This window comes from Dermacentor silvarum, chromosome 2 (genome assembly GCF_013339745.2).
Source record: "Dermacentor silvarum isolate Dsil-2018 chromosome 2, BIME_Dsil_1.4, whole genome shotgun sequence".
NCBI classification, from domain to species: Eukaryota; Metazoa; Arthropoda; class Arachnida; order Ixodida; family Ixodidae; genus Dermacentor; species Dermacentor silvarum.
The window spans coordinates 185,865,864-185,877,130 of NC_051155.1; the positions used below are offsets into that span (position 1 = coordinate 185,865,864).

Consider the following 11,267-nt stretch of genomic DNA (forward strand, 5'->3'; position numbering starts at 1 on the left):
CAGATGCCAAGAATAGCCAGGTTGACGTCAAAGAGGTTCAGCCACAAATTGAAAGTGACGGAAATTGGCGCGAAAGTGGTTCGTCGAAGAGCGGCACACACCCAATGGCCCAGGTTGCTGTGAAAGAGGTTAGATAGAAGCAAACATACATACTGCAAACTGGGTGACGTTCCCAAAGAACGCTAAATGCATTAAAACGCCTATCATACGTTTCGAGGATCCTCCAACCTCGGGTAAACGGGCCTCATATTTAGTTTTGGTTGGTTTCTCAACTAATGACGCATACGCGTCACTATGGCGCATTTGCCAAGAGTCTGATGGAATGAGAAAAATGCATATCGTTCTGACTACAAGGCAGGAAAACATTTGAGGATGAATTAAGAAATTTGAAAATAACATAATGTACTAAAGTTTAGCTAGAAAAGCGCCTGTAGAAATATTGAAATGGCTAGCGCCTCTGTGACAATGTGCAATGACCCAACACTTGTGCTTCCAAGTAATGGCGCTTAGCCACTACGGGGGATTGGCCGAGATAAATGTGATCTTAAGACGCTTACGTAAAAACAGAAACACATATACCTGCTCACAAAACACTTCACCCGCTTCATTCCCTGTTGACAATATATAAAATGGGCACCGAACTGCACCAGTAAATACTTTTGAATAAAAACAATCGGATTGAGTTGCGCCATTTTACTGAGAAGATTTTTATCATCTTAGTCGTCTCGGAAAGCGCGAGGCCCACCACTTAAGGCACGGTTGTGTCATTAGACGACGAAGCCGACGAGGTGCCGCTGGTCGCAAGCAACAGCATGATTTTGGACTGGCCGCCGGACCTGAGTTGGTTGAGAGGATACCGAACCACGCCAGAGAAAGTGAGCGCGGCACGGCCACGCCGACAGTCTTGACGCCACCATGTCGGTGGTCATCAGTGAGTACACGGGAGATAATATTTATTGGATCAAAGACAGGGTCGTGTTTGTAGTACATAGCTCTCTAACCACATGGAACGCATTAGCGACGTATTTTAGACGTAATGCCACTCGGCTTCAGCGCCTCCATTGTAGACTGCAATAACCGCGCCTTAATTCAGGCCAAAATCTGTACCAAGAGTTCACGGAGTTAAACAGGATTTCGCATGGACGCACTGAATCCGGACGACTCCTCGTCCAACATACGAGGTCTGTCCCAGAAATTCGTGCTGCACGTTAAATTCATTTCACAAACTTTCAGATATATCAAAATAAGCCCCGTTAGACATAGTACACTGGTCCCACCTCTTTTTTTATTGCTGGAAGCAGCCTGGGAAGTCCTTCTGCTAAGCGTTTCAGCAGCGATGCCGTTTCTTTTTGAATTGTCGTCACATCTCCGCAATGCCACTTCTGGAGCACATACAGAAAAGTGGCAGGTGGATAAATCTGGCGAGTAGGAAACGTGTTGCAGCACAGTGATGGAGTTGCATGCTAAGAACTCACGCACTATCAACGCCGTGTGCCCAGGTATTATTGGCTTGACGAATCCAGCGCCGCTCTTTCGACAAATATGGTTGCAACCAGCGCACACTGATCTTTCAGACGCTTCAGGACCTCCATGTAAAACGCTGCACTGACAATTTTACCCCCCTCAGGTACAAATTCGTGGTGCACAATTTCATGGCAGTCAAGAAACACGATCAACATAACTGATTTTTGCTGGCGGTCCTTCCTCGCTTTTTTAGCCTTGACTCATTTTAGAGTGCAGCTCTTAGGTGCCCGTTCCTGCGTTGAGCGTCGGCGTCGGCTTCCCTCGGCGTAACCGAGCGAACGAGCGACAGCAAAGGATTGAAAGAGCGAACGTAGAGCGTAGCGGGGGATGAAAGACTGCGATAGCGAAGAAAACGCGAGGAGGAAAGCGGAGGAGGAGGGTATAGCGAAAGCGTGAAAAGAAAAGCGTAGCGCCGTGCAAGGCTGGTTCTGCGGCGACCATCGCTACGAGATGGCGCCAGAGTAGCGCGCGTCGTTTGTGCACCAGTGACGCCATCGATAAGGCATGCGGCGAGCGCGTCTAACAATACCATGTATCGAAACAAAGCGCTGAATGAGCAGAGGTCTGTCTGCGGCGGCTGCTGTGAATCGCGCCCACGCGTCACCCAGGCGCTGCCTTTCGCGGTCTGCCGTTTAGCGAGGCAATCGGGCCACACATCAGTCCGTTTGCAACGTGCCGCGCGAAACATGTTGTCCGCTTCAGCCAATATATCGCGAAATGAAAACACGCATAGAGCTGCGCTCAAATTTCGCATTAGGGAGTATCGTAATCGTCGATTAATCTTTTTTTCTTTTTTCAGTCCTTGCTCTGGCACTTCAGCTCGATGTTGTGTTCGTCGTCGCGGGTGACGACCCTTTGCAAGGATTCATCGCTGTCGTCTGAAGTGTTCCAATCAACGCAGCATTCTTTTCGTTACAACTTTCACCCAGGAGTCAGCAGTTTCGGGCAACATCTTGGTGCAAACCTGTTGTATTTCCAAGATTTTCAGTCAAAATCCAGTGAACGGACGACTTTCCCAAGCCACGTGCTTCTGCTATCATTCTAACAGTCATTCGGCGATCACGAAGCACAAGAGAACGCACACGATCAATGTTTTCCTCTTCGCATGAGTTGGAGGGGCATCGTGATGTTGCATCGTTTTTGGGGTCTTCACGGTATTCCCGAAAACGCTGGGCCCACTTGAACACAGTTCTTTTCTTTAGGGATCCTTTTGATAGGCTTTTTGGAACATTAGATAAATTCCAGCACCATTCTTGCTCAATTTTACAAGAAATTTGGTATTGATCCGTTGTTCCGTCTGTTCGTCGATCTACATTTCCACAAAGACTAAAAATGGGTTCCACAAAAAGTGCACGCATAAATGTGTGCCTTGAGATACAGCAGTCCAGCTCGTACTACAGGTCAACCGGGCCCTTTCGAGTGAAGAAAGCCAGACAGCAGCGCCGCTACACCTTCCTTCACTGTTTTGATGACTCCCGGCTTGAACTTTTGGGACAGACCTCGCATTCGACGGCTTATTCATCGCGCAGACCTGTGGCACTGAGGGACTCCGAGCAACGCTGTAACTCGAAAACTAAATACACGTTCACATATGTTTCTTTTTCCAGCTGAACAACCCATAACTCCCTCGGCACCTTCAGTATGTCCACCTGGTCTTGAATACTTAACAACCGTTGACCAGCTAATAATTCAACAACAAAGCGACATCTTCCAAAGTTAGTAGAATTTTCAACCTTCTACTTTGACTCGTTCGCTTCGTCGTACGGAAAGATACAACCACTTTAATCGCCGTGATGTCTCCTATTAATTTAGATTTCACCGGGTACGAGAAATGCAACAAGTACGTGGCCAAGAACGTGCTGGGACAGTTCGTGTACCTGTTTACCGAAGGTGAGCAAGAAAATATCACTATATTCTAATATAAGGCAAGCGCAGAATTTCTGCGCGAGTTATATTATTTTTTGTTTATTTGTTTCAAATGGCCATCGACCCGAGTTTAAAAAGTGTTTGAAGACAAAACTAGTAAACCACAGACCTAAAAAAGCTTACTTATTTTTATATTATGAATTATTATTTGTGTTCTATTGAATTATTACAAAATAAAGGTATGAAATCCATGTGTTGGGCATGCGTTCACCTGCGGACAAAGCCCGACCACACGACGAAACGAAATTCGATATATCCAGCAGTTTGATATAGCCGAACCCGTGGGTGAGATATTCTTGTTATTTTTCCATTTGCACGAGTTCATCTTTACACAAAAGCAAAGAAAAAAAAAGTAGTTTGGAGGTTTAGGACAGCCGCAGAGATGTAAAAAAATAAAATAAAAATTAAACAAATGAAACGCGTTGGATTTCCTCCAGCTCTGACCTTTACTAATTAAAAAAAAATAAACACTGAAATAATGTCAATACGGTTAACAGCATTTTGATGGACAACATTTGATGAATTATGTTCGTTTAGAAATAATGAGAAAAAAAAATGTACATGTGACACTTGAGAAATCTTTTTTTTTAAAAGCACTTTAAGTGCAGGTGACTTTTCTTGATCGACGTCTTCACTATGGTGTTATAAAACGACCTGTATTTTATATATTTTGAAAAACGGCCTATATCCTACAATAATCAACATAACAGTCGTCATAATTATTATATTTGAGCTCCGCAAGGATGTTCTGTGCTTTGTTGCTGTTGGTATTGGGGGTTAAGATGGTTCAAAGGCTGGTAAAACGAGAACGTTATGAGAAAAATAAAGTTGAAAACTATGTTTTTGAAAACACAAGCAGTGTCAAGGAAAAACATTTATTGCACTGCTGCTCGTTTTTGCGAATGCCAAAATGAAGCGGTGCACTTTGGTTTTTCTTGAGTCGCTGAAGCTCATTTCTGCATTACGACTTTTAACGCGAACCGTACAGAGTTGTCGTAGGACCTGGGGCGGAATTCACTAAGCTGCGCTGTTCGTACGCAATTTCTTATAGACAAAAAGTTCTTACGCTGAGATAAGGGTGCAACCGAAGTGGCAGCGCATTAAACTTACGGTGTCGTATGAGAGCGAAGAGAAAGCAAAGCTCAGATTAAACGACAAGAATGAAAGAAGTGCGGTCAACATGATCGCACATCATGCATATGTCGTCGAGGTTGTATTCTTACGGCAAATCACTGCACACCCTTGTTCGACAGCTTCCTTTGGCGGGCGTCTGCTACAGCGCCGACAAGCTCAACCACGCGCGCCCGTTCACCGCACCGCCGCCAACGGAATTGCAGTGAAAGTGTTACGCATTCTGCTCACATTTCAGCGAGATACAGGTCTAGCTGATGGACACATGGTGACATATTTGGTGCAGAAAGAGACGCTCAGTCGGAGTAATTGCCGGCCAGGGTCTTCCAGCGACGCTTGCAGAACATGCATTTATGCGAACTAGCGTTCGAGCGTCGTCGTCTTTTGGCGCGTTCGCACGCGCTCGTGCTCTGCTAGGTGAAGAAGAGGTTTTGCGCGCTATGCTCAGGAGAGAGATAAAGAAAATGAAAGCGAGAGAGAGAGAGAGAGAGAGAGAGAGAGACGCATTCACGGAGCGGGTCTGCTGGAACGCGTTGTCGGCATTGCAACGCATTCCAACGCGGTGTCGGTAACGCGCAGTGATGGTCGTAAATCCGAGACGCGCGAAAAGAAATCATCATCAGGAGTAATAAGATGAAAAGTTCGCACGCACTTCCGGAAAATGCTGGGCTACGATCGCTCAGCTTCGCTGTTTCAAGCGTTGCGCGACCGAGTGCGAGGTTAAGCGTTTTTCACCAAAAACGAAGTGTCTCCTGTGATACTCGTCAATGTGGTTATATAAATATAATTCTGCATGCGTGCGTGTGCGCGCGCCTTTGTGTGTGTGTGTTTGTGTATGTGTTGACTCATGCGACAATTGTTCGCTTCGTTCGTAAGATGTATTTTATTTCACAGCATCACTCTTGTTTATGCAGTCCACATGATATTACTGTCAATGGTGGTACGTGATTTTATTCGCCATTTCTTTTTTTATGTCATCGTATTGATGTCCCGCTTCATATCATAGGCAGGATTGCCATCAGTCGTACGCATACCATAGAGAAACATATTGGTAAAGAGCGGACACTCCCGTAGGGCCCTACGGCCGAGCTACTGCGCTGCCGTCAGAGCCTTGAGCGGCTGGTCAGACCGCTAAATTTGCCTTCCGAAATTTTGGAGGCGTGGTTTAGCTCTGTTTCGGTAGCAATGCTTTCGATTCAGATTTACTTTTGGCTGTTAAAATGCTCAACTACATCGTCTATAGTGGAGCGCAAGAGCTTTAATATGTCATTTTTAAGCATGCCACAAATACAGACGTAATGAGCTCGCGGATCGCAACCTTTTTACTGGAAAAACCACAAAGCTTCTCGAAGATCCTAAGCAAGGCTGAATTAGCGCATGCAGATTAGCGCATATGCGATCAGAGCTGTTCTGATTGCAATTTTTGCCGTTCTTGAGCCGCTCTTCTCAGCTGCACACAATAGGAAGCAGTGGTCCCATACAAAAAAAAAAAAGTTTATTTTTTCTTCTTTACATTGAGAATTGCACCGAAAAAAAAAATTCTGGATCACACATTTGATAAAGCCAAACACACAGACCAACAACACAGACCACAACAAGAATGTTTTAGCCATGACAAGCAACACATCAAGTAAAACTGGCTTTTGCGAACCAGCCCAGGCATATGCATTTTGCATACACAGTGAGGCAAACAGCCTTCACAAAATGCTCGAGCCGCGTGAAATAAAACGTTCCATTGAAGATATGGGTAAGCCGCAGATAACAAATTTTGTGCTTTAAACCGAACCATGTTGCGAGTGACTTTTGGAAAATTACGCGTTGGAAGTAATGCACATGCTCTTCCGCAAAAGACGGCTCCCTAAGCGGCACAAGACCGGCGCAGCATCAACGTCTTCATGGAAACGGGACGCGTGAACGTAACCCCGTGGGTGTATGATAAGCTGTCTACCTTTGAGGTGAAGTGGAAGCGGATATGGCTACGCCGTCTGGCCGGTGGTCAGACCTTTACTTGCTCGGTCGCGAAACGGCTCGAGTGTCCGCTCTTTACGTAAGTATGTTTCTCTATGCGCATACGTTGGTTCATACCGTAGGCCACAGAATGAGCACACCATGGGCACATACACTATGTCGCATAAATTTTGCGTTGAATTAAAGCTGTGAGCTGCATAATAAAAGGCTGAGGTTAACAGCACAGAATATGACAGCGAATTGTGCAACAAGTTTGGATGATTAGAAACGTTTAGGCGTTTTAGATGCGAAGCATCTTATGGTCGGGGCTATGTCAATCCCTCCCTCCCTCCGCCGTGCAGCGTCCACACCTTTACTGCGCAGGCGCATCCTCCTCCCCCTCCTCTCCTTGTCTCATCTCCTCTCCTCTCGGCATTCCTCCTCTCCGACGATCCTCTCCTCTCCGGATAGCACAACGAATGGCAACACCTGCGGCTCCGCGCGCGATAATGCGAAGCAGCTTAGGTTAGAGGCGCGACGGTAGGCGCTGCATACTCCGCTGGGGGGCGCCACTGTAGCTCGCGGTATAATGACGCACGCGCGCGCTCCGCTCCTCTCATTCTCCTCCCGCAACGCCGCGATGACTGCCACGGACAGCGCCAGTGTCAACGCCAGTGTCAGCGCAGTGGACAGCGCCGCGGAGAAGAGGGCTCGAGCCGCTGCCACGAAACAGCAGCGGCGACAGGCCGATCCCGAACTTCGGGCTCGCGAAGCCGGTAGCTACGTACCTCAACCTAACAGAACCGACGAACTGAAAACTAATGGGAACTTGAGTCGACCCCATGGCTGCTTCGCATACTACTCAGGGTTCCCCTACGGGAAGATGGTGTAATTTTTTTCATTGTTTTATCTCGCATGGAGAACTATTGCCTCAAAGCGTTGAAAAAAAAAGAATCATTCGCAGCTATACGAGCAAGAGAAAACTAGAACTAAAAACAAAATACGATAGAAGTGTTCAAAACACGTCAATGACAAACTTGACTGTTGCCAGGGACGGACACTACACTTCTATTTGCTAACACCCAATAGAGTGTGATCATGACGATTATGAAAATTCAGGCGACTTCGCGCCTACAGAAACACAGCCTATCAGACATGGGCAAAAAAGTTCGCCGCACAGCATTAATGTTACTGCCTTCCACAGCAGCGCACGCCCAATGCAATTATGCACTGAACAGCTCAATGCACTTTGAGATGACAAATCAGAGCGCTCCACAAAGATATAAGCACACGCCATCCTCAGCTATTAGTTGTTGCCTCTGGCCAACCAGCCGCAATAGCGCGTTCCAACGCTTACCTGCGTCAGCTTGAGCGGCGCAGATAGACATAATGATGTTCGTAAGACCTGCTACACCCCTATCGTAGAAATTTCTTCTTAAGTCGTCATCTGCGACGGCTGTTTAGGTTTTGTGAATCGACTTACGCTTACTACTGGCGGAAGTACTGAAGTTCGTACCTGTGCTATACCCTTACATATACGCATTTTTTCGACTACAGTGCTCATCATTGCAGCGACGGGCATCGCAAGCTTGTTGATCTTACGAACAGTTTTAGCTTTGTGAATACGATTTTTTCGTAAGATTTTTCTTACGCCAAAATTTGTTCGTAGGATCGCTCAGTGAATTCCGCCCCTGGTTCGCAAGTAAATTTGGGCCCTTAGGTTTACGCAAAAGCAATAATCGTTTTCGAAGACTACAAACCATTACAATGCAGTTCGGCGATCAGGTTTGTTTCCTCTTGATTTAGAACGAATCGAGCCAGGGTTTCAACACTTCATGTAAGGCTGCGGGGAGTCTATATTCTGTTCCTTTAATTATAATGCTTCCGTAAAGGCTGAGCATCAAAAATTAACATCGAAACCTGGTTTTAATTACAGACAGCGGGTGCTGCAAACGATGGTTATGTTGCACGCGGCGCTGCTTTGAGATGAGAGTGATGGACTACCGCAACGTCGAGGTGATGCGCTTTCTTCGACCGCTGAGGAGCGACTGCTGCTGCTGCTTCTGCTGCTTACAGGTGAGTAATCTGTGCAGAGTAATCTATACACTGAGGACCAGGAACGTCCGACACCGATGCCTCGTGTATCCTGTTATAATAGGCCAACGAAAATCGAGCTGTAGCTTAAACAGAAACTTAAAGACGCCATGACAGGCAATATATGTCATGGTAGACTAATGCAATGCATGCCGCATGTAGTGAACAAATTTAGTTCGGTTTATTTAAATGCTTTCGAGAAGGCTGATGCACAATCCAGCATACCAAACACGGGAACAACGCGTGCTCACACGAAGTCGCGCTAACCGTGGTTACGAGGCTGTGTTCCTGGAAATACCGTTCAAGAATTATCGGGTGCAGCAAGCAAACCTCGGCTGTATATAGAAAGTGGTTGCGTAGTAAACTTAAGCTTAAAGAGACAGAGAAACTTATGACGTGCAGTAGACATTGTGAGGTGAACTGTAAGAACGTTCTTGCTGGATATGACGAGAAAGGTTCATGTAGTGGCTAGCGCACGATAACGTTGGAGAGCCATAAGGTTTTCGAGGCCGTAACGTTTTTACAGGATGCTTCACTGCAATTCGACGCGTATAGCCCGAGGAGATTGTGTGGATTTTATGCTTTCGAAAATCGCTTATGGCAAAGGTGGAACCTTCGAAGAAAAAAGTAACAAGAAACTGCTGCAGATTCCACGTACTTGTTGGGATCTACGCTGAGTGAAACTTTCTCTAACGTTTTAACTGAATGGTCGGCAGAGAGAAACACGATGCGTGCAATTGTATTTTATTTGAACACATTCTGCTTAACTGCGAACACAGGTACACTTGTCCTCGTGGCATGAGACGTGGATGCAGCGATGACTTGCAGGCTAGTGCGACGTTTTGCGAGTGCTGAAGGAAACATTGTGAGCAGAGGTGTATGTAGAAAAAAAATGAAACATAAAGATGCATGTTTAACGGTTCAATAACTCTGGCGAAAACGTGATGAATCAATCACTTTCACCACACAGCCCGCGCCCCACGAATGACCGGGCAGAATCTATTGGGAGAGATGGTCTTAGTCCTGTGCAAATGTCCTTCGTCCTAGTAAATGTTTTTCGTGTTCTCCATTCCCGGGCCCCGGCTGTGTGGGAGCGTCCCCCACCCATATTTTCCCTCTCGCTACATCTACTCGGCGAGATATTTGCTCACGCAAAACCCGGAGGAGTAAACAAAACACTACCTGTAGGATCGACTCGACTTACAAGCCACATCAAAACCCTTGCGACAGCGCATACCGTAAAATGGGACCAGTTTTGATAACGTTATCTCCGGCATGAGCCTAATTTACCAATTCATTGTCCCCGGCATACCCTGTTCACTCTGCAAAACACCGACTGACAGACGGGAAACCAGGAAGAATAGGTGAAGAAAGCTTCTATGAGACGTGGATGCAGCGATGACTTGCAGGCTACGGCGACGTTTTTCGAGTGCTGAAGGAAGCATTGGGAGCTTAGGTGTATGTAGAAAAAAAAAGCCACATAAGAAAAAACAACAACAATGACAACAACGAAAATGCGAAAAAGCACGTTCACTCTTTGATTCTCTTAATACAGTTACTGGGAACAATACTTGTGAGCCTCCGATACCAGTTATTTACTAGATGCTCGGACATCTTCTGCCTTGTGTTTTCTCACAGCTATTTTTCTCTTCCGATCCTCTTCCTTTCTAGCTGCTTCAGCATCTTAAGTGTTTTTTTGAACTTAGGAATTCAGCCTCCCAGCTTTGTATGTCATAATTTGCAATAACATTGTTGTTGCTTAGGCTGCAAAACGACAGATGCATCAAAAGACGCCAGGAAATGCCACTCTTATAAGTCATCTCAGCGCCTCAGGCGCCGTCTCCTGACGCCTGGCGTGCGCGAAAGGGAATCGTGGTTGTAATTTTGCTGGGCCCGCTATAACGTTGTAGATTTCTGCGCACACACTCAACTGCATTCTCGTTTAGCGGCTGAGCTTAGCCAGAAGTGCTATACGTGGCACGTGAGCGAAGCATTCCGGGAGAAATACTCAACTGAAGCTAGCTGAAGACATGTTTGCCGCCAAAAAAAAGGAGCAAGCACAAAAAGAAAGACACATTGATGACGCCACAGATGGCCAATATGTGTTTCCTTTGTGTTGTCAATTTTCTTGTGTGTGTCGGTTATGTGGCAAATATGTCTTTCAGTAAATGCCAACTAGGCCAGGAAGCAGTTCCTTTAAAGTGACCTAGCAAGTATGTCGTGGACCCCATGAATGCCATGCAAAGAGTGACTCGCTGTTCTCGTGATGATTCGCAGTACATCGAGGTGCAGGCACCGCCCACGGTCACCATAGCGTACCTCTACCAGGACTGGTCGCCCTTTTTCCCCTCGTACACGGTCTACGATCGCCAGTGCAATCCTATGATCTCCGTCTCAGGCCCGTTCTGCACGCAGACGTTCTTCTACTGCTTGGAGGCCAAGTTCGAGGCAAGCGCTCGGCTCCTGGGGCAAGCGTGGTGCACGGCGCAGGGTCGTTTTATTAGCTGCAACGTGGCACTGTGGCTACGAAACTTCGAGAAAACATCAAGAGGAAAGAACGTTCAGATATTTGGATGCATAATTATTGCCTCTGTGGTGTCGTCTTGGCGCAGCTGGTGTCGAAAGCTTCCTCTGTGGCTCCTTGA

At 46.5% G+C, this 11,267-nt stretch overlaps 1 protein-coding gene across 1 annotated transcript; it reads left to right on the forward strand.

Moving 5' to 3' along the window:
* LOC119442293 (phospholipid scramblase 1-like) lies at positions 1 to 11,267 on the forward strand. The gene is made up of 6 exons (XM_049662979.1): positions 1 to 931; positions 3,132 to 3,239; positions 3,337 to 3,414; positions 8,465 to 8,604; positions 10,900 to 11,070; positions 11,235 to 11,267. Exons 1-6 carry the CDS (start codon positions 916 to 918, stop codon positions 11,265 to 11,267), a joined length of 546 nt encoding a protein of 181 aa, XP_049518936.1. The 5' UTR covers positions 1 to 915.

Coding starts and splice junctions, on each gene's coding strand:
- LOC119442293 (XM_049662979.1), top strand. Junction 3,415..8,464: donor CGTGTACCTGTTTACCGAAG/GTGAGCAAGAAA, acceptor TTTTAATTACAG/ACAGCGGGTGCTGCAAACGA. Junction 8,605..10,899: donor GCTGCTTCTGCTGCTTACAG/GTGAGTAATCTG, acceptor GATGATTCGCAG/TACATCGAGGTGCAGGCACC.